At 30.3% G+C, this 25,377-nt stretch overlaps 1 protein-coding gene across 4 annotated transcripts in view; it reads left to right on the forward strand.

Annotated features, from left to right (window-relative positions):
* The window catches only part of LOC129975317 (zinc finger protein 91-like), a 38,511-nt gene extending 27,790 nt beyond the window's left edge, over window positions 1-10,721 (forward strand). For all 4 annotated transcript variants that reach the window (XM_056088373.1, XM_056088374.1, XM_056088375.1 and 1 more), the window contains one exon: window positions 6,579-10,721. In XM_056088373.1, coding sequence (XP_055944348.1) covers window positions 7,573-9,546 — 1,974 coding nt within the window. In that variant the 5' untranslated portion in view covers window positions 6,579-7,572 and the 3' untranslated portion in view covers window positions 9,547-10,721. The remainder of the gene's footprint in view (window positions 1-6,578) is intronic.
* Window positions 10,722-25,377: the final 14,656 nt, after the last annotated feature.

Consider the following 25,377-nt stretch of genomic DNA (forward strand, 5'->3'; position numbering starts at 1 on the left):
ATAATCGTATCAATGTAGCATCAGCATGTTTAGAAGGAATCTCGAACGACCACGCCTAGGATTTTTATCTACGGTTCCTTCGGTTCTGAATTGCTTTATGAAGCGTGAAACAGTCGACTCATTGCAGTCGCACCGATCAGCAGTCCTAACATTTGAAATTTTTTCTTGATGAATTTAAATAACGGCCTGGCAATTCTCATGAGTTGATTCACACTATTTAAGAAGAAATGAACAGTTTAAATTTAAAAGTAATGCACAGCGAACGCACATCGACTGCTCAACAAACGCAATGAAGTCCTTCGCAGTTGGAGCGATTTTATAATAAATTGCTAGGACACAATCACTACAGATGATTGGACGGACGATGGATAACGCAATAGCTTGAAACTTTTCCATCACATTTATACTAGAAAATATCACTTTTAATGAAAAAAAATATTACTTTTGACGGCCTTATTCTTAAAAAAACGCGAAACTTCTCTAACTTGCAATACTTTTGACCAGTAGGGTATTTCATTGTACTCAAAGTATGGAGAGAAAACATCAATCTATTTAAGATACTTTGCATATCATTGATGAATATGATAAGTATTTTCTTTTTGTTGATAATTATAATTTAATAAAGACATGGCTCTAATATAAGAACTTCTTCAGATATTATTTCAAACTAGCGTCTTCTGACGACTATCTGGGTCGTAGAGAATATTGACTATTTCGCTCCAATTCATTATGCATTACTTAATGTTTCATTTTCTCAACACAATATATTATATACGGAATTGCGTCAGCCATTACAACCATGTAGGGATTGCAATACCGGTATACCGGAATACCGAATACCGGTATTTTGAGCCATTTGTACAATTTCGTAATACCGGTATTCACAAGTTTAAATACCGGTTTTTTGGTATTTACTAAAAATTTTTAAAATTTTTCCACTATATGTTCAGGTATCGCGAACATAGCAAAATAGTATGCGTTTTAGTTTTTATGTCTCCATAAAGGGCGAAATTAATTAGCTAATGAACGGCTTAATTAATTGCTTAAATCTAAATTAGCGAAACATGGATTATCCCTCAAAGAAAATATTGTATCCTTAACGACTGATGGAGCAACAATTATAAAAAAAAATTTGGAAAGTTGATTGGTGCAAATCAGCAGTTGTGCTATGCACATGGAATTCAATTAGGAGTAAAAGATGTATTATACCAAAAAAATAAAGAACAGAAGAATCCAAATACCGTGGATATAGAAATTTCGGATTCCAACTTTGAAAAGAGTAAGAGTGATATTGATAATGAAGATAATGACAATGTAATTCTTGAAGAAGATATTGCTAATGAGGATGAAATATTAACCTATCAAGAATTGCTTCCTATAATTTATAAAGTTTGAAAAATTGTTAAGATATTTAAACGTTCCCCTATAAAAAGGATATTTTACTAAAGTATATACTAACTGAAAATAAAACAGAATATATGTTAATATTAGATTCTAAAACACGTTGGAATAGTTTACTCCTAATGATGACACGATTTTTGAAACTGAGAAGTTCAATCCAAAAGGCAATAATCGACTTAAACCTTTAAATTAATTTGTCAGATAGTGAATTCGACTTAATATCCAGAACTATATCAGCTCTACTTCCAATAAAACTGACTATTGAGGCATTGTGTCGGAGAGATTCTAATTTATTTACAGTAATGCAACAATAAATTTCATGTTGCAGTAACTGAAAGAACAGCACACATCACTATATGAAGAATTATATATTACATTGAAAAATCGTACAGAAGAAAGGCATACCGAAATAGAAAATGTCTTACGGTATTTACATAATTATAATGATTTTAAAAATGATAATGAAGAAGAAGAAGAGAAAATAACCAATTCAAATCTGATTAAGTTTAGAGTAAATTTTCTTAAAATTTTTTACCCCCAACCCTATCCACATTCAGAAGAATTCGGTTCAATTATCGAAGATTATGATGTCACTACTGTCTATAGTGAAAAGGAATTGTCTCTTGAACAAAAATTAGAATTATCGACAAATGAAAAAATTTCAACGAACCAAAATACAATACAGAAATTAGCTATATCCAAAACCATCCGACGAGAAATCGATTTACTTGAAGGTGAGGGATTTAGAGGTAAATACTTGGAAAAAGTATATCGCGCATTGTTAACAGTACCACCAACTAACGTAGATGCCGAAAGAACGTTTTCAACAGCTGGTAATTTTTACACAAAATTACTTTTCAGGCTTAATGACAGTACAATTGATGCATTATGTTTTTTAAGATCACATTTCAAAAAGTTGTAATAGTACCCCAGACTGAATAGTGATATTTACACTTTTTTGTGATTTAAATAAATAGGATGTTTCTTTTCTTTTTTGTGATTTAAATAAATAGGATGTTTCTTTTCTTTTTTGTGATTATATACTGTTATAATTTATAAGTTACAAATTATTTTTTGTGATATTTACACTCTAACAAAACTGGCAAATAAAACAAAGAAACACCTGTGTTTTCTTTCTTTTTCTAAAATTTCTAATACCGGTATTAAAACCGGTATCCCGGTATTAAGATTTAAAAAATACCGAATACCGGTATTGAACTTTCGGTCCGGTATTGCAATCCCTACAACCATGTTATTTCAGAATCAGTATTCTGTTTTGTTCGTTGAGATTGAAGTTCCATAGTGTTACTAATTTTGGCTTCATTTGTTTTTTAATATTTGTCATGCTGTAACTTCGCTTAGTTATTTCTCAAACACGCTAGTCCAGTATTAAACAAAATCATTTTCCGTGTTATTTTAACTGTGAAATCACCCGATTATATAGTTGAGGAAACAATGAAAACGATTCGAATTCCTTGCAACAAAATGTATTGTTATTATATTGTTAATTTCACCAAACCATAAAAAAATGTCGCTACTCACCGGGCAAAAAAACTGCAAGGTAAACAAATTGGTATCATGAAAAATAAAATTTTTATCTTATTTAGTATTTCATAAATCAGTTTAACAAAATAATATTGTTGAGAGTTTGCAGGAAAAATACCAAAATTTAACTAAATTTTGATATTTTCAATTAATTTAAATTTTAAAAAAGCATTACTTGGTGCATATTCTAACCCACCAAACAATACTTCTGCCAAATTTCGTTTCCCTTGACCAAACAATTTATAGGTTTGTGCGTATTAAAAATATACTGTGGCACGCCAACTCACACATGCGCGTTCTCTTTTATTCTAGGTAGACATACAGAATACAGTTCAGATATCTCTTATGAAACGGGATGATAATAGTTTAAAGGATGTGTTATTTCTTCTGCAACTATCAAATTTCTTTCAAGTGTACTACGTGAAAAAACGTTGTGAAACTCTATTTCTTTCTTTATTATTCAATTCTTACAATTAGTCCACACAATCCCTATATATATATATATATATATATATATATATATATATATATATATATATATATATATATAATATATTAATTAAAATCAAGTTAATAGGAAAATCAAAAACCAAATAAAAATTAAACAAAAAAAATATTATTAGACTATGTCTGCATTTCCTTCACAGAAAAAAATCCCTTTCTTTGAATCCCTGCCTAAGGGTGACCCTTGAAAAAGTCTTCAGGCCGGATTCTTTTTTATATTTTTTTTGTTTAATTTTTATTTGGTTTTTGATTTTCCTATTAACTTGATTTTAATACTTTTGTATCAATTCATCTGTGTTTTAGAAGTAGCTGCAGTTGCGCTCTCTAAATACTATGAAATTCTTTTTTGGTTTTAGTTTGAATAGGAAATAAATTTTAGTTGCGATTTCGAAACTGTTTTGTTTCGTTTTCAAACTATTTCTTACTTTAGATTGGTTACTTATATATATATATATATATATATATATATATATATATATATATATATCTTGTTCAAATTTTCAGTCGTTAATAAAATACTTTTTATTCATCCATTCAAGTTCAAATACATTTTTTAAACTGGATGACACTTGATGTTAATATAGTTTTTTTCAAATATTAATTAATTCATTAAATTTGTCCAGTAATTTCTATTTGATCGCCAATGTCTCCATATTTGATGTCAAGATCTGAGATTACTGACGCGAAACCCGATCATAAATAATATTAGAAAATAAGTAGGAATTCAATTTAAAAAAATTTACCACTTAATATTGTAATTTTGCCATATGTATATGCATATTTATATTAGTTAAATTATTTAATAAAAAGTAACTAAAATAATCTTTTTTTGTTAATCTAAGTAGGAATTAGGGTTTGTACAAAAAATGACTTTTTGAAAAACCGGTTTTCAAATTCGATATTTCCAAAAAAAACCGGTTTTAGCCGGTTTTCGAATTTTTATCGAAAAAAATTGAATAGGAAAAAATAAAATATTTTTTCCTATTCTATTTTTTTTTAAATTTTATTTTAATTTATATAAAATAACAAAAAAAGAAATCAATATAAAAGTCAAAATATAAAAAACAAAATTAAAGATTACATATACATATTACTTACACAAAATAACGAAAACTCAAACAAAAATTTCAAATAATATTTATATTGTTTTCACTAATTTTTATTTCTCCTAAGAAAATGGGATTTTAAAAAAACATAAAATATACACAGAACGGTGGCTAAGTCTCGTCTTATTTTGGACACAATATTGCCTAAAAGTGGAAAATACCCGTTCACTAGTTACTGAGTTTGGCATCAAATTACAAATTTAAGTTTTTTGTTCTTTTATTCGTTTGTTCAAATAATGAAAATTTAGCTTTCAGTGTCTTTGGATTTGTAAGTTTTTCTTCAGTGTATTCAAGAAACTAAACAATTATATTATTTCCGACAATTTTTTATGAACTGCTTTCAAATGATTATGTAGATTGCTCATAGATGACCCTTTGCAACTCAACATTTTATTACAATGATTTCAGATTGCCTTGTGTATCCCGAACTTTTTGAAACTATCCCAAACTTCCGACTTACTCATTTTTATCTAAAAATGAAATTAAAGTTATTGAATAAATATTTTTGACGTTTATTTTACAATTTTATTATTTTGACTATTAATATTAATGCAATTTAAAATAATGTAATCTACACATTTTCTAGGAATTTTGAAAAAAAAAAAAAAACTCTTAATCTAATTCCGATGCTTGCTAAAGACATAATTTATGTTAAAACGTTGCGAAAGAAAATATGGAATATTTCAACACCCTGTGTTTTATTTAAAATTCCATTAAACAGAAGCCAGAACTTCTTATTTTACACTAGTTTTTGATAGCAGAAATTTATATGATAAAATTTAAATTTTAAAATGTAAAATAGAAAAAATAAGCATAATACTTACGTTATTTTTACCAAATATAACAACTTCATATTTTTGATTCCAATTTTCACCTTCACAATATTAAGCAAACCTGTCGTGACTCGAGACGGATCGGATTCTCAGACCAAATTTCGACAATTCCATTTCATTAAGGGGTGAGACACGGAACGATGAGGTACGAAGAAAATTTTATATATCATTAAATACTGTGGTCAAGAAGCAGAAAATTAGGAATTATTTATTCCTTTCACATGTTCTTTGAAACGAGCCAGTCAAATTACTGATGTTTCTATTAGCACCGACTTCATACCGATAGACAAAACATCCGACGGGAAACAAGAGATGAACTTTATCAAACTTTAGTTCCACCTAGAAAAAAAAGTGAAAAGAGATGTTCATGAAAAACATAAATTGAAGAAATCGAGGCCCAACTGTGCAGTGCACAAGCACTGGCCAACTCAATTTGCAAGGTTGAAAAACTGTGTTTGCTGTCCGTTGCATAGAATGAATAGCAAATCAAATAAGTTCAAATTAATTTTTACATAATAATATGAATTCTTAAAACCGGTTTTCTTAATTTAAAAACCGGTTTTCGAATGTCATAAATTTACTTTAAAAAACCGGTTTTTTAAAACCGGCTTTGAAAACCGTCAAACCCTAGTAGGAATTGACTTAATTTTTATATATATATATATATTACTTGTTTTCTTTATGATCTCTCTCGCTCTCTTTGTGTGTGTGTGCGCGTGTGTATTTAACTAAATTGAACTCTGCTATTTTTCAGGAATATCTTAACAAAATGTAATTCTGCAACGAGTTTCTTTACTTTATCATAGTTTATCATTTACATTAATTGAATTAAATGCATAACCTAATTTTAACATATTTAAAGCGAATTTTTAGTAAGTATACTATTAGGGATTTACTTTTTGATGTGAAATTCGAATGAATTTTTTTTCTTCATATTTATATAAGCATTTATAACTAAGATGTGAAAATACTCTATGTTTTATCTCTAATAAACATTATAATGAATAAATAGCATAATACGGTGGATATTAAAATATATTGCGTAGTGCGTTATATACACATTATATATTATAATAAATTGTAATACATTGTCCAAATAATTCTTATTTAATGTTTGTAGGCTTGTAATTTTGTTAATTTTGAACTTTTAACTTCGGATGCAAGGATTAATAAAATTTATCTTTTTTAGGTTATGGAGCCAACCAAAAGAGCAAAAATATTGCCTATAAATCATCAAGATTAAATATATGAAGAATAGAAGTTTGACAATTCCTGCATGTCAGCCAATATGCTTAAAGTTAAATATATGCAGTTAACTCTACTTTTCAACAAGGCTTACGACCTCATCCACTCGGTGATGGAGAAGAAAAACTATTATGTTATATATGCAAAGTAAGCAAGTAGTTCTCTGAAAAGTTAAATAAAAAAATTATTTATTCTATCGATTTTTGTAAAATATATATCATGCGCACTATCAGCATATCTAATAGATACTTTTGCATAACTTCATAGATATTTATGTTTTAACAGGATGAAAACTTTTAATCAGATCTTATTTGTGTTACAAATGATTTTCTAAAAAGCATGCTTTAGCGAAGCATATTCTAACACCTGTGAAAGAAACGCCTATCTGTGGATCATACAATATAAAATATTTTCTAATCAAAATACTCAAATTTGGAATATATGCAAGATTACAAAAGGATTCTGCAAAATGTGTACTAAAGTCTTTTCTACGCAGGAATATGAAATACCATAAATCTCGATGCTTGTTAAAGAGAAACCATTTGTTTGTAATGTGTGCGATATAATATTTTCTCCCAAAGGAAGTTTAAGGCACATTTTAGGACGCATATGAAAGAGAGTCCGTATATTTGTGGGGTTTGCAGTAATGCGTTTTCTCATGAAAGAAATTTAAAGATACATTTAAGGACGCATACAACAGATAATCCGTATGCTTGTAATGTGTGGGATAACGTATTTTCTCACGAAGGAAATTTAAAGACACTTTTAAGGACGCATACGAAACAGAAACCGTGTGTTTGTGACGTTTCCAGTAAGAAGTTTTCTCAACGAGGAAATTTGAATGTGTATTTACTGATGCATATAAAAGAGAAACCAGAAATTTGTGAGATATGCAATAAAAGTTTTCTCTACGAGGACATTTAAGGACACATTTAAGGATGCATACGAAAGAGAAACCATATATTTGTGAGATATGCAATAAAGCGTTTGCTCTACGAAGACATTTAAAGAGACATATGAAGACGCATACGAAAGAGAAACCGTATGTTTGTGAGATATGCAATAAAGCGTTTTCTGAACGGGGACATTTAAAGATACATTTAAGGATGCATACGAAAGAGAAACCGTATGTTTGTGAGATATGCAATAAAGCGTTTTCTCAACTTCAAAATTTAAAGATACATTTAAGGACGCATACGAAAGAGAAACCACATATTTGTGAGATATGCAATACAGCTTTTTCTCAACTTCAAAATTTAAAGAAACATTTAAGGACGCATACGAAAGAGAAACCATATATTTGTGAGGTATGCAGTAAAGCGTTTTCTAAGGCAGGACATTTAAAGAGACATTTAAGGACTCATACTAAAGAGAAACTATATATTTGTTATATATGCAATAAAGCATTTTCTCTACGTGAAAAATTAAAGAAACATTTGCTGGCTCATACGAAAGAGAAACCATATATTTGTGAGATATGCAATAAAGCGTTTGCTCTACGAAGACATTTAAAGAGACATATGAAGACGCATACGAAAGAGAAACCTTATATTTGTGAGATATGCAATAAAGCGTTTTCTGAAAGGGAACATTTAAAGATACATTTAAGGATGCATACGAAAGAGAAACCGTATGTTTGTGAGATATGCAATAAAGCGTTTTCTCAACTTCAAAATTTAAAGATACATTTAAGGACGCATACGAAAGAGAAACCACATATTTGTGAGATATGCAATACAGCTTTTTCTCAACTTCAAAATTTAAAGAAACATTTAAGGACGCATACGAAAGAGAAACCATATATTTGTGAGGTATGCAGTAAAGCGTTTTCTGAGGCAGGAAATTTAAAGAGACATTTAAGGACTCATACTAAAGAGAAACTATATATTTGTGAGATATGCAATAAAGCATTTTCTCTACGTGAAAAATTAAAGAAACATTTGCTGGCTCATATGAAAGAGAAATCATGTATTTGTGAGATATGCAATAAAGCGTTTTCTCAACGTGGAAATTTAAAGAGACATTTGCTGACTCATACGAAAGAGAAACCGTATATTTGTGAGATATGCAAGAAAGCGTTTTCTCAACGGGGAACTTTAAAGACACATATAATTACGCATACGAAAGAGAAACCATATAGTTGTGAGATATGCAATAAAGCATTTTCTCTACGTGAATATTTAAAGAAACATTTGCTGGCTCATACGAAAGAGAAACCATATATTTGTGAGATATGCAATAAAGCATTTTCTCTACGTGGAAATTTAAAGAAACATTTGCTGACTCACACGAAAGAGAAACCATGTATTTGTGACATATGCAATAAAGCGTTTTCTGAACGGGGACATTTAAAGATACATTTAAGGTCGCATACGAAAGAGACGTCGCATATTTGTCAGATATGCAATAAAGCGTTTTCTCTACGAGGACATTTAAAGACTCTTTTAAGGACGCATACGAAAGAGAAACTATATATTTGTGAGATATGCAGTAAAGCATTTGCTCAACGTGAAAATTTAAAGCTACACTTAAGGACGCATACGAAAGAGAAACCACATATTTGTGAGATATGCAATAAAGCGTTTTCTCAACGGGGACATTTAAAGACACATTTAAGGACGCATACCAAAGAGAAACCATATATTTGTGAGGTATGCAGTAAAGCGTTTTCTGAGGCAGGAAGTTTAAAGAGACATTTAAGGACGCATACGAAAGAGAAACCATATATTTGTGAGATATGCAATAAAGCATTTTCTCTACGTGGAAATTTAAAGAAACATTTGCTGACTCACACGAAAGAGAAACCATATATTTGTGAGATATGCAATAAAGCGTTTTCTCAACGGGCACATTTAAAGATACATTTAAGGACGCATACGAAAGAGACACCGCATATTTGTGAGATGCAATAAAGCGTTTTCTCTACGAGGACATTTAAAGACTCATTTAAGGACGCATACGAAAGAAAAATTACGTATTTGTGAGATATGCAATACAGCTTTTTCTCAACTGGGACATTTAAAGAGACATTTAAGGACGCATACGAAAGAGAAACCATATATTTGTGAGGTGTGCAGTAAAGCGTTTTCTCTACGTGAAAATTTAAAGAAACATTTTCTGAGTCATACGAAAGAGGAACCATATATTTGTGAGATATGCAATAAAGCGTTTTCTCAACGTGAAAATTTAAAGAGACATTTAAGGACGCATACAAAAGAGAAACCATATATTTGTGAGATATGCAATAAATCGTTTTCTCGACAGGGACATTTAAAGACACTTTTCAGGACGCATACGAAAGAGAAACCACATATTTGTGAGATTTGCAATAAAGCGTTTACCTTCGACGACATTTCAGGGAACATTTGCTGACTGATACGAAAGAGAAACCATATATTTTCAGATATGCAATAAAACGTTTTCTCAACGTTGACATTTAAAGACGCATACCAAAGAGAAACCATACGTTTGTGAGACTTGCAGTAAAGCGTTTTCTCATAAAGTAAATTTAAAGAAACACTTACTGAATGCATAAGAAAGAGAAACCGCATTTTTGGAATGTATGCTATAAAATGTTTTCTATTGGAAACATTTTATATTAATATTTTCTGACGCAAGCGAAAAAAAAAAAAAACACCTCTGTGTGTAATTTAGGATTTACGGCAAAACAAAAGTTGCAGTTCCATTTATCAACCGATTCTAAAGAGTGGCTACAAAGAGTGTCTGTAGTGTTTGTGATGGGTGTAATAAAGTATTTTCTGGTCGAACATTGTAAGGAGATATTCATTGACGCATACAAAAGGAAAATCCTCATGCCTGCAAGATATGCAACAACACGTTTTCTCTGCGAGGAAATATGAAAGTGCGTTTATAGGCTTATACGAAATGAAAATGAGAGAAATAAAGCCTTTTCTAAATCGTTAAGTTTAAAGCCACATTACTTACAAGAAAACCCCGCATGTTTGAGATGTATACAAGAAAAATTTTTGTCGTCGGAGTAATTACCAAAATATTTTCTGATGCATAATACTAAGCAACCGCATCGCTACAAATTGTGCACTTAAAGTGGTGGTTTTTTTTTTTTTTTTTTTTTTTTTCTTTTACACTTTAAGGAAATTTGATGTTGCATTTACTGACACATATGAAAAAGAAATCTTATATATGTGTGTGGATTTTGGCCATAATATTTAATTCAATGACGGCGTAAATAATAGTATTTTGATTTAAAGGAAACATTAAGAAGTTTTTTGCTAGTTAATGGAATACATATATAAATCTTAGAAAAACGAAAGAAAGTGCAATTGGCTCGTGCATCGCATGATTTATTTGCTTGCACGAGATTGCAGCTTAAACTGCGACGTCATCTTGGGAAAGCAGGATCACCACAATACTCCCATAAACTCTTTGAGTGCCCCTCCCCCCTCTATTAGTACAGCAGGCACTAGGATGAGAGCTAACGAGAGGCAATCTGGTCATCGTTACTTCTCATTTCTGTGGTACTAATCGACGGCCAGATCTTTGTTACATAGAATTCGGAGAGAAGTCAGGAGTCAACGGAGAAGGTTAAGGTACTGATTGCTTTGAAGATGGAATTGCAGCTGATGGGGACGATACGATTGGTGCAAATGGCTGATAAAAATTTTCGAAGAGCGCGTGCTTCACTTGATCAATTCGTATCACACGATCGTAGACTCTTTGCCGTTCTGCTCAGTTGTGAAGGTTTTATCAGTACGTCTGAGGACACAGTAAAGCCCATCATGCGATGCTTGCAGGGGTTTTTTAATTGCGTCGTGGCGCACGAACACATGAGTGCAAGACACTATAGCTTGATGTGTGAACACTTTTTTTTATAATCATGAGATGTAGATGACGCAGGTTTGAGTTGTTCCATCACAGTTCGTAAGTTTTGTAAAAACCCGTGAGGTTGGACGTTAAGTGAAATGGTCGCAGAAGTTCCGCAGATAATTTCAGGCATTAGTTACACCAATTCTGCTGATGTGGGCACCGCAGATCTCCCTTTAATGCCGTTCTGAGTGCGAGTAAAACAAGTGGAATGGATTCAATCCATTTCGCGCGTGCGTGACATCTGAGACTTTGTTTTAAAGAACGATGAAATCGCTCTATTTATTATTTATTACAATTATTTGCAACGGAACTTAAGATAGAAGTAAAATTTAAAGAAGAAATTTAGTTGCATATATTAAAAAGAATTTATTTATATGGCATTTTTTTAAAGATTTTCTATAGTCATTGATGACGAGTTTAATGAAGCACACATAACACCACTTCATGCCCCTGCAACTATAACCTACTGATTATTATTTAAACAGTGTAATGAGCATGAAATGGGAGAAACATCAAAAGACGCTCCTGTTTTATCCATCTCTATGACTTTCATCCAAATTGTTCGACGTCTGATATTTATTTATTGAAATTTGGTAAGGGGATTTTAATATTGGGTTAAAAAATAGCCGAGAGCAAAGAACTGGTTGAAATTCAAATGGGAAATGGCTTTGGCTTATTAAGCAAACTATCAAGGAGAAACTGAAAACTTATGCTACAGAAACAGACTTACAGTTTGTAATTACAAAATTCAGAAAAAAAAAGAATAATAAAATTTTTAACCAAAAAAAAAGCTGCTAAAAATAAGGACAGAAATAAAAATAATAATTAAAAAAAAGATCAGGCAAAAAAAAAAAAAAATGCCATGTACAAACACGAAAGTAATAGAAAATCAATATATATATGTATAATACTACTCTTGGAAATAGCGTTCTTTAAATCTGAACAGATCTTGATTTTCTTCGAGATGACGAATGATTCTCTGCATTTTTATACCGGATCTTTGGGAAGAGGCATCACTACGTAACCAAATTCGTTCTAGTCCAGACCTTGGCTTGGTCATTTGAAAAAGGATTACATACTGTTGGATAGTGAATTGGAGTGGCATCAAGATGTCCGCAAGGGCAGAATGCATTAGGGATCAGATTGATACGGCGAAGATGTGGGGGGAATGACCCATGGAATGTAAAGAAAAGAATATCTTCCCTTTTCCAGTTACTTGGTGGAAGAGAGACTTTGCGTAGGATACTGAATGCAGATCGCTCCTTGTCTCCGTCTTCCGAATCCTTTTGCCACTCTTTCGTCATTTTCTGCTTGAAGAACGATTTTAAGAAGGATTTTGGTACCTTAGTGTGACATAATTTAATATTTGATTCTGCGGTTTCTGCCGCTAGTCTGTCGGCTTCATTTTCCTCATACCTAACTTTGATTTGCCGGTGTAGGATTAGCTTTTTGCAAATGGTCCTCGCAACTGAAATCTGTTTTGAGGCTCTGCTTTGGCTTCCGCTTGCACTCTGGTTTTGTTGTCAACTAATATTGCGATGTGTTGTGGAATAAGCATACAAATAAATCAAAATCATGCTTTTATGAAGTGTTTTGTTTATGTTTTTCTAATGACGTAGATTTTAGATGTCATTTATTGACTTTTTCAGTCTAAACTTGACCCGGCTTTTTTATAGTTTTTATCAGTTTTAGTTATATTAACATCCCCTTTTAAAGCAACACGGGCTATTTTTCGGCAGACTCGTAGTTTTGAACCGCGGCCAGATGACGAGGACGACACCTGATATGGCACCTCTTCTCCTGCGGGAGGATTTTTGACCCCGACGGATTTAACATGGACCATAACAGTTTACACGACGGTTCCTCGTTGGAATCCGGTTTCGAGCCTCAAACCCATCGGTTTCAAAGCCGAGACCTTAGCCAATTTATTGACACATCAAAAAGAAAAATAATATTTTTGAGATTTAAGTAATAAAGTATTTCCTTTACACATCTGAAAAGGTTTTTACTAATGCTTGCCTAAAACTTTGACGTATTCTGTGAGGCTTTACTTTAGAGGCCCGTTTCAGGAAGCATTTAACAATAAATGTAAAAAGTGAACTAAACGAGTGTTAATTTTATGTTGGATTATTTCCTCTGAAAGAAAATTTGTAGAAATATTTACTTAGAAATTGAAAGGAGAATCATTGTAAATTTGACATTTTTTACAGAATTTTCCTTGTAAAAAAAATTTGAGAATATATTTATTGACATATATGAAAGAAAAACCGTCGAATGTGACATTTTTAGCTAACGTTTTTCCCTAAAGAATGATTTAATGAAAATGTATTATTTTTATATTAAATGCAATAAAATAGGCATTTCCACGTTATTAGAGTTAAATAAAAAATGATTGACTGCATCTGGTAATGTTTTTGTATATTGATTTCTTTATTTTTTGAAATTTGTTTCCCTTATGTTTGTATTTAAAAAACTAAAATAATTACTAAAAAAATTATTTTTATTCTACTTTTGCATTGTTACCAATCATGAATATTGATCTCAGTTGTCGCCAATCTTGAATATTGGCGCCATTCCACATCGCTATGATTCGGTAGGTCTTTGTTTTTTCCCCGTTGATGAAAACGTACTGGATTTTTAATTTTCTGGAAATCGAAATTTTATGCATGAAAAACGTATTTTGAACTGAAAACAACGTCTTCACTTTGTACTTCGAAAAATCGTAAACGAATTTGGTTCTTTTTCGAGTTTCTTTTTATAATTATTATTATTAAAAAGAAAATCTTTCAAAGATTTTTTCCTTCCGTGTGTCTTTTTAGTTGGAATTTAAAATAATAATTTCTGAATGAATATAATCAATATATACGTGGACATAATCATAAGGCAAATTTGAATAGCGATTTTTTTTTTCATCCGTTGCAAAACGATTCTTTAAACTAAATATTTGCAGTAACAAAACTGTTTGAAATGTGCAATTTTCTAGTCAGTTAATTTTGATTTTAAATCTAATATTTCTATTTAATCATCATTCAGGGTAGTTATAACTCAAGTAATCCTATTCTCAGAACCTGTTCTACCCATCGGATTTTGATGAAACTTGGTATACACATTATATGAACAGTGGGGAATTATATGAATAATGGGGAAGCTCAAATTTTGACTACCAGAGGGCACTTTTTAAAAATTCCTTTTACAATTTAGTGAAATCTATAAAGAGACTTGCAGTCAGAGCTCGAAAATCGTTCAGCGTGCCTTTGTCATTGTCAATCATGCCCTTACAGAAGAAAGATCGAGTTTTACCGGCAAAATTGTTTTATCAAAACGGCAGCAATAGCTTAGCTGCACTACGTGAATATCGTCGTTTAGAAGAAACGCGGAAAGGGCCCATGTCGAAGAATGGTTTGATGAAGATAATTATGAAATTTGAAGAGATAGGAGGCTTGGGTGACAAGGAAAGGGTGGAAAACAGTTGCGAATGAAACTGTCGAAAAAGTAGGAGTGCAGTGATTAAAAGAGCCTGCAGTTTCAACTATTCTTTATCAAGTGTTCGTTTTGTGTCACGTGAGTTGGAAAATCCATAGTCGACAATAAGAAAAATTCTGCTGTCGTTTTAATCTGGTATTCGTATAATAATCACGGGGTGTAAAGGCTGCCACCAAACGCGCTATGAATCTGCTTGCCGATTTTTGGCAATAATGGAAGTTAATGACGTGTGGCGTTGGCTAATTCTATGGTCAGATGAGGTGCAATTTTCTTTTGATGGAGCTGTGAATTGTCACAATTACCACATGTGGGTTTTTTGTTTTGTTTGCCTCCTAATCACCTGCACCAACAACTGATTACGTCACTGCATGATGTGGACTTACGGCTGATTTTGTCCTTGGACCATTTTTCTTTGAAACTCTTAATTCCTCAAGGTCCTAAAACGTGCTCTGTCATGAATGCACGATACATTGAACCATAGCTGCTTAGAGGAATAGCAATGTTTGCAGACTACTGTCTCCATGCAAGATAGAGCAACTCCCCACATTCGGCTTAATGTCAAAGAGCTGCTTCGGGATAACTTTGGCGAAAATCGTGTAATATCCAGAGCTCTTCCGGACGCTTGTTCTCCACGTTCACCTGTATTGAACTCCTGCAATTTTTGATTGTGAGGACTACTAAAAGGCCATGTTTATGGAGGGGGAATTAGGACTTTACCTGAATTGAAATCCAGCATTACAGCCTAGTTTCTGCAATTCCTCGAAAGATTCTTCGCTCTATCATTGAAACCATTATCACGCGCTTTCGACTCTTACTTGATGTCAATGGAGCGCATGCTGAGTGCATTCTGTATTTGGATAAATTTTAATGACTCTGACAGATTGTTTGTCCTTCTTTAGGCGCCACGATTCCTCATAGAGGTCAAAAATTGAACTGCTTTTTTTTAATTCTGAGGCCTTTCTCTCATGGTCCATATTACATATGTACCAAGTTTTATGAAAATCCGATTGGCGGAACAGATTTTAGAACAGTTTGAATAGGGTCACTTTAATTATAACCACCTTGTACGTATATAATCACAAAGTGAAACTATCTCTTGTAACTTATTTACAAGAATTATTTATCGAAAGTAGTTGGAGAGAAAATTTAACCCTCCAAGCGGCAAACCCGGAAAAAGACGGAATCTTTTCTCTCTTCAAAACGGCGGACCCGTCTATAGACGGAAACAAAAACTCCCTTAAAACTGTCACTGCCCGTACTTTTACGGGTTCCAGTTTTTCCCTACCCCCAATCTCAAGCTGTGAGATAATGAGAAGGGAATGTGAGATAAGGAAAAGTGAATCGTTATCAGTGGACGATATGATTGATGTCATCCTGCTCGCGCCCTTTTAAGCATTTTAAAATCTCGCTTACGTTCTGAGGTGTTACTTTTTAGATTTTGATAATAATTACGTATCCAAAATGAAATTTAAATAACGAGAATAAAATTGAACGTATGAAAATATATACCTGGAATGAATACATAAAAAACGTATTATTATTAATAATTTGATCCATAAGATTTTAAAGCTTATAAGAAAATAGTTAATATAAAAAATAAATAAAAAATATAAAATTAAAATTTGACAAGTTTTTTTTTTTTTTTTTTTTTTTTTTTTTTTTTTTTATAGCGTGCTTCCATTTAAGGATTTTAGAATTGACATTGCTTATGCAACTTATTTTTGAAAATAAGACACTAAACTTATTTACAGAATTTACTTAACGAACGAAACTTTTTAACTTTTAATGAATTATTTTTTTTTAGTATTCATTAATAAGTGTATATCAAAACGGGGAGATATATAGAACCAATATATTGAAGTGCGATTTTTCGGAAAGATTAGTATTCGTTACATTAAATCCTTATTTTTATAACGTAATAAACTATATATGAAAATTGAATATTTGTTTCATTCTTTAAACCTTATAGAATTTCACACTCTTTGACGAATTCGAACAAAAATGTAAGCATTGTAGAGATACAAGTTTCATTGTTTTTATATTTTTCCTCTGGTTTTTAATAATATTTTCAAAGTTATTATAAGCGCAGTTTTTATAGGTTCTATTTTTTATATCGAAATATTAATCTTATTTCACTGTACACTCTTATATATACATCGCACGATTCTGTTTATATGAAACTGGTTTATATTGACATTTTTACTCTTAATGCTGAGTAATTTAATCCACGAATTTTAATCCACTTGAAAGTGAGTGAATGTGTGAGAATTAATAATTTTAAAATTGTTGCCATTATTTTAACTCCTTGATCTAATTTTATCTCGTATGTTAGCATTTAAAAAATTTTTAATGCGTACAACTGGCACTTAGACTATTTTCTTCTCCTGTTTGGTCAGTTCGAGTTCACTGGATGAGATTTTTAACAAACAAGACGAGATATGATCTTTGTTTTATTTTATTTTTGATCACGAGAGTAAAAAAAATTCGGAAACTCCCACTTCCGTGTAATTTGAAATTCTTTATTCTTAATAACCTTTAGCCTCACATTTTCATTTTTTTAAAAACAGAACTAGTTTGAACAAGGGTGTCAGACATGAGAGTCGCTTGCGAATATTTCTATTAAAGTAGCGAATATCTCTAATTATAATGAATATGAATGTTCGTATTGGCGATCTCCAGATCAAACTGTTTGACTTAGAGCGAACACATTTCGCCATTAAATAATTAGAAAACTGTAAATGTTCACCTCGAGATGAAATTTTCAAAATTTTAATTAAAATTTCTGTTAATTAAAAATTATTTAAAATTTTACCATTTATCAGCGATAAAATACGAAATTATTCTAATATAATTTATACAATGTGTCATTTATACATTTGAATGTATCACCAAGAAAATTCATTCTTTGAGGTAAAATTAAGATCTTGAACTTTTAGTGTCTTATTTATTGAGATGCTAATTATGGAGCATTCTCTTTAACCACATGGTTTATTTGTATTTCAGTAAAGAAATTTTTACCCCTTTGTTTTTAGCTTAGATCTTTTTAACCTTTTAACTAAATCATCATCAATGAATAAAAAGCCTGAATGAAATATAAAGATAACAATGAAAACGTTTAGTTTCAATTCAAAAATAAAATATATTTTTAAAATATGCTAAAATATTTTTAATTTAATTAAAAGTGGGGAAATTACATGACACAAAATTTCGCATCATTGATAAACAAAATTTGAATTCACAATTAATGTACAAATTATTTTTCTACTGTGATATTTTCGAATGAACTTTAAAATTTTAATAATTTTTATTAACCCTTTAAGGGCCTTTTTTTCCTAGTCATGTTGGAGTAAAATATTTTTAAAATTAAGATTGGCCCAGGAAAAGTAATTCATTCAACTTATTAGATCAATTTAATCTGATTTATTAATTAATTTTTCCAATTAATAACTAAGAAATAAATCAAGACACTTCATTTTATTTGAGATAAACAATTGAAACCTCTAACCTACAATTGAAACCTTATTGAAAAATTCGTAAGAATTTATGCCAACTTACATAACTTTATTAAAAAATTGTTGAATTTGGTGATGAGCATACTTCCCTTGTCCCTTGAAAGGGTTAATTAAAATTTTAAAGAAATGATTCCCACTGTCCAAAGTACGTAGGTGTCCAATGTGTAATTTTTTTATATTATATATATATATATATATATATATTATATATATATATAATATACTTCTGAATATTTTTAAAAATTATGAATTAAAAATAAAATGAGATTTTGAAGTGTATTCCATCATAACTTTCAAAATTATTACAGAATAAGAAGGAATTTTTGGAAATTTTTATTGAATAAGAGATATGAGAAATCATCTGAGTCATTTCAAAAATTAAAAAGAGATATTCAGTATATACATAAAACTTTATTGCTGAATGATTCTATTCCCTGTATTTAGAAATTTAATAAGCCTGATTGATTTCAACAAAACAGGTTTTGCATTAATTGAAGTTTATTCACTCCCGTTTTAAATTAAGGAATTACTGTCAAGGAGCTGACAGAAAATTCAAAAAATCTGCAATACAGAATGGTACAATGAGTCTGCAATAGTATGAATTATACGACTATCAAAATTTGTAATTTCAAGATGTTTTGCTGAAGAAAACATTTAATTAAAAATTTTATATTGGCTAGTAACCTCGACGTAACACATGTGCTGATCACCGAAAGCAATAAATAATGTAAAAGTAATAAGTAAAAAAGATCAATTCAATTGTATTTGCAAAGCTTTTAAATTCAGATTTTTCTTTTTAATGATTCGTTTACCCCAAGGTTTGTCATTATCCTATTGCAAAATAGTATGAGCTTTGATACTTAAAACTGAGAAAACTTAAAACTGAGATTTTTCAAAAATTGTAATTTATTTTAAAACAGTACTTAAAATTCTGTAGGAACTTGATTTGAAGGTATTCAAAAAATTCCAGTTGCAAATGGTTAATTATGAGTCTAAATAATCTGTATTATTTGAGTCATTTTTCCAGGCCAAATTTGTATCATGAATATTACAAAGAAATATTTTGACAATTATTTTTATTTGTTACAGTCATAAGGCGCATCGACCAGTTATTTCAGCATTACTGAATAACTGGCCAATTAGCTTTACCAATTAAATATTGTTAAAATTTTAATCATGCAGATAAATACTGAAAATTGATATATTTGAAAGTGAAACATCGCATGAAATTTCCTAATTACACAATTATTTTTTTGAATACTGAAGAAACAAAGTTATAACGTATCGTTACTTATCGCAATTAAAGTTTTAAACACACATTTTAAAATATTAAAATAAATTGGCAATGCGCTGAAAGGGGTTTTTTTTAAAAATTAAATCACTTGCACGTAATGTCGAGAAATAATTTCACAGTACTACGGAATAAAATAATTTACGAAACATATTGCAATGAAAAAAATATTAGACGAGGACTTTCAATTTATAAAAAACTAGACAAGTATCAAAATAAACATGATAATAACTTATTCCTAACATAAATTTTATGTATTGTTTTACAAAATAATCGAAAAACCTCTAAAAAAACCAATTACATTTTCGCATGTTCAATCAATGTTATTGCCAATCTCTTCCTAAGCATTGAAAGAAAAATGCTGTTAGAAATCGAAAGACTACGATAAGAAACACCTCCTACTCACAGCATGAAATTTGCTAATCACTTCCCCCCTGCAGCGCTGAACTGACCGCAAAAGGGGAAAGCAATCCTTTTGACCAAACCGCGACATTTTTAAGGTTGAGCCTGGTATTCTGGCGTGCCGCTTTCGGTAAGGATAGCAATCTGAAAGCCGCCGGCAGGAGGGTTAATAAAGCTACATTTTTTGCGGATTTTATAAAAATTGTAGAATTTTTAAAGTTTGAAAATTAATTTTATAATTTTCAAATGTCACATTTTTACATTCTCTTTTTTTACATAAACTGTTTATTATTTTTAAAAAATGACAATTTATAATTTGATTTGATACATGAGCTTATAAAGCAGGCATTTCGGTAGGTACAAAGAATACATTTCTAATGATTTTTTTTAAAAAAAATTCGTTTACAATATCAGGGTATCCTTTATTATAATTTTACCTTAACTCAACGTGAATATTGTTCCTACTCGGATTCGAAGACCATGCGCGCCTTTTGCGCATGTGCCAGGATGAGTTTATTTAGTCAAAATGGCGGGTTAGAGAAACGGAAAGAAGCGGGATGAAAGGAGGAGATATTTATATTTAACAATTAGGTGAACTCGGATTATACGAAAATAATTATAACATGATGCTTCACTATGGTTAGCAAATGTGGACATTAATATGCAGTTCACATTACATTCGGAATTTTAATGTTATCAGATCATTTTTATAGAGTTTTGTTGCCTTTTATTTCAAATATAGAAGTAAATCATCAAATATTTAGATTGTTTATTTAAATGCCTAGTATAGAAAAATAAGATTCACAACACAGGTAAAATATAAATAATAACAGTGAAAGTAAATTTTAAATACTCTTGGCATTTGCCAAACTGGATTTTAGCATTATAACTTTAATTTAAAAATAAATTTAGGATAGCATCAAACGAAACACTTATTCATTATATATCTGTCATTAATAGTGACAATATTAAATGCTATTAATAAATTTGATACACTCCTATGTAATACTATAGTCCTATACTAGCTATCTATAAAGATTTATTTTGGACATGTATTTAATAATAAAAAAAATATGCCTTATTTCAGTATACTTTATTATATAATGTGAGTTGTAATTAAAAAATTTTAGGGGGAAAAAAGATAGGTAAATGCTACAGATTCGATCCCATTAAGAGAAAATTACAAATTAAAATTTCACTAAGGTTGACTGATTAAATCTTACTGAATCGTGTCTCTACAATATTGCAGTAAATTTTACTGGTTATGAAATTTTTCTTTAGAATGTTTTGAGATTGTGAATTTAGAGTAACAGTTTTGATTACTTTTCAAAATTCTTTAAAAAAAAATTAATTTAGTTACGAAGTTAGAACAGAAAGATAAATTTTAGATTCCACGTAATTACTTTTAGAATCAACATTTATTTTTTAGAGCCTATGGATGAAAGATCCTTACAAATAATTTGTTCCTTATCAAAAAGCTTAACATTTGTGGTTACATAACACATTCTTTATATATGAAATATTTTTACAAATCTCCAGTTATGACAAAATTTATTAAATGAATTGCAAATGCTACAAAAACGTTTGCTTGAAGTGTAGGAATATACAATATTAATATCAAAGCACTGGATAATTCCAGAATAAACTAATCCAATGTGGCTGATATTGGTACAATGATAAAAAATGAATTGTCTACCTTAATTTAATATTATCTTTATTTACTACCACTTTACTTTTAAGCTTTTATACTTTTGACGAAAAATATATTATTTTATTTCTAAGTTCCTAAACATCCAATTACTTTTATGATAAATCGGTCTTAAATTCAGAAAACAATAGATACAAGATATGGCAAGAATTGTGTAAAAAAACAAAAACAAAAAAAAACATGGTAGAGATTTTCCACTAGTTTGTATCAAATCAAGCTAAAGAGTAGAAGACTTTTTAAATCTTAACAGATTTACACCTATAAAAAACCTATATCAGAAAAAAAATTCAACTTCTTAATAGCTGAATTTAATTCCCTGGAATACAAAATAATTTTTATAACGAAAGTTACTTACGTTAATAGTGCCATTCTTACTAAAAATGTCCATTATGAACAAGTACAGTCTCAAGTTTTACAATGTATAATAGCAAACAAAAATCATTTTAAAACACAAAAGAATACTTAATTATAGATTATTTAAATTTAAAAATAAATCAATTAATGGTTAAGTAGAGCATTATTCATGAAAACATACATGCATCTGTGTAGTGGAATTTAAATATATAAATATATATATACAGTGGTGGCCAAAAGTGTGGACATTTTTTGAAAGTTTCATGTTTTTCAACTTTGCATGCTTATAGAATATATTAATTTTCACTTAAGTACAAATGTTTATATATCAAATTAAAGGTAATTTAATGTAGAATTTAATAACAAAAACAGTATTACAATATCTGTATTACAAAAAAAGTTTCACTCATTTTAGTAAGATCTATCTTAGATTTGCATTTTTTTTTAAAGTGATACTTACACAATCAATACTTAGTAGGATAACCCTTATTTTTTAAGACAGCTTCACAGCGTCTTTTCATCGAGTGAAAGAGTGTTTGGAGTTCATCTTTCTTAATCACATGGTGCCAAGAATCAATTATAGATTCAATAAGTTGTCTTTTATTGGATGGATGTTTTTTCGTACAAGAATTTTCAAACGTTGCCGCAAATTTTCAATTGGATTGAGATTAGGACTGTTTCCTGGCCATGGTAATACATCTATGCCTTTATTTTGAAACCATGCTTTGCATACTTTTGCTGTGTGGCATGAAGCTGAATTCTGCTGAAAAATAAATGGCGATTTGTTGGGGAAGAAATCCCTGATGGAAAGTATCAATTTTGATTCCAGGACAGTTTCGATGTATTTTTTGGCATTCAGGATGCCATCAATCACTTGAATTCGGCCCACACTATCTGCAGAAATACATGCCCAAATCATGGTATTTGTTGTAGTTTTTATACTTGCTTCAATGCAATCAGGATGAAGTCCTTCGCCTATACGTCTCACATATTTTCTACCATCACTACCAAAGAGCGACATTTTAGTCTCATCGCTCCAGATTACTTGCTTTCATTGATTTTCTGACCATTTAATGTGTTCTTTTCACTTAACTCGTTTTTCGCGTTGCTTTTGATTTAAATATGGTTTTTTCCTTAGAATTCTAGCTTGTAGTCTAAATCCTGATAACCTTCTTCTTATTGTTCTTGAACTTACTGCAATACCCGCTGCATTCATTTAACATCTAATGGCATCTGATGAAATTTTTCTATCTTGAAGGCATAGCCGTTTAATTTTTCTATCGGCAGTAGCAATTGTGCACTTTTTTCGGCCTGATTTGGCCTTATTTTCCACTGATTTCGTTTTTTTATAACGTAAACAGAACTTTCGTACACCAGAACAAGTCACTGAACCACCAACTTGTCTTGCAATTTCAGCATAAGAGAGGACAATTTCTCTCAATATGACAATTCGGCTTCTTTTTGTAGATGTCCAATCAGTTCTTCTTGTTGGTGACATTGTTTAAAATTAGTTTAATTAAAAAAAAGGACTTAAAATATTCAAAAACAGCAATACTCTATTTAATTGTACTTGTATGCATCATTCCGCAAAATATTTCCACAACAATAACTATTTTACATACCAAATAACCTAAACTATAGTTACAGACATTTGATGGGGTTCTCAGAACAGTGTTTGTGATTGGCTAGTACGCTTTTATTGCAAAACACGTCATTATTCAAAACGATTTGTGTTTGTTTTTTCTACTAAAATGAGCGTAACTTTTTGTGTAATACAGATATTATAATACTGTTTTTGTTATTAAATTCTACAATAAATTACCTTCAATTTGATATATAAACATTTGTATTTAAGTGAAAATTAATATATTCTACAAGCACGCAAAGTTGAAAAACATGAAACTTTCAAAAAATGTCACACTTTTGGCCACCACTGTATATATATATATATATATATAATGATGTCTGAATTTAATTTAACACTCCTAATGTTTATCTTAAATTTGCCTAATTACTTTAGTTTAGAATTTTCTATTCTTCCCTGATGTAAATTATACTTTTTCATTTAATTATTTTAAACACACCTATTCTTAATACTGTATTTCCCACACCACAAACAAAGGGATAATAATTACAAACACCCTATAACCAAGATCCCAAGATTATATATATATATGTGTGTGTGTGTGTGTGTGTGTGTGTGTGTGTGTGTGTGTGTGTGTGTGTGTGTGTGTGTAATGATATTTTAAACGTTAATTTCAACTTAATTAATTTCCAAGATTTTATCTTAATTTAGCCCATAGTAACTTCATTCTAAAATATTCTCTTATTTCATGATCCAGTTCCACTTTCTCTACTTAATTCATTCAAGAGAAGCTTTATAAAATTGCTGAATTGGCTAAACGCCAACACCCACACGCTCGGCGTGAAAGGGTAAAAAATGTCCAGTAAGCACATTCTTTCTTAAAAGATCCCTGTGTTTCCCTTACATGTGATTGACATGCGTCAGAAATCCCTATCAGAATCTTATTAATACATTAGCACTGTGGAGCAATGTTTTCCCTATCAAAATCTAAGGTTATATAAGGCGAGGGATAATTTATTTCGGCCCTTCTTCCCCACTTCGGCTTTTGTACTGCACTGTGGCAGACGTCTTGTCCGCGTCTCTGCTTGCAAATATTTATGCTTTCCCAATGGATTAAAAAGAGTTTTAAAATGTAAAAAGAATCTTTTCACTGTCTTCAAAACTGCATCTTGCTTCACATAAAATAATGCTTACATATATATAGATATATATCTTTTCACAATTTATGTTATTAAGAAAAAGTAAAGAAACCCAAACAACAAAATAAAAAAACTTCTTGTAGAAAAGTTAATTAGAAAGTTATTAATTTTTATATTATCATACAAATATCCACGTATCTACAAACATATATCATATATCTAGAATATTATCAAATTTTGATAGCATAAAAAGATCAGAATTGCTTTCATAATTAAATCTCAAAAGAACTATATTATTCCAAATACACACAAATTTATGTTTTAAAGAAGTGATTTATATTGAATGCTTAGCAATTACTGATGGCCGAAAAAATAAATATTTTCAATATCCTGTTTGCAGGTCAATCTCTGTCAACTTGCAGTC

Source organism: Argiope bruennichi, chromosome 7, assembly GCF_947563725.1.
Source record: "Argiope bruennichi chromosome 7, qqArgBrue1.1, whole genome shotgun sequence".
In the NCBI taxonomy this organism is placed as follows: Eukaryota; Metazoa; Arthropoda; class Arachnida; order Araneae; family Araneidae; genus Argiope; species Argiope bruennichi.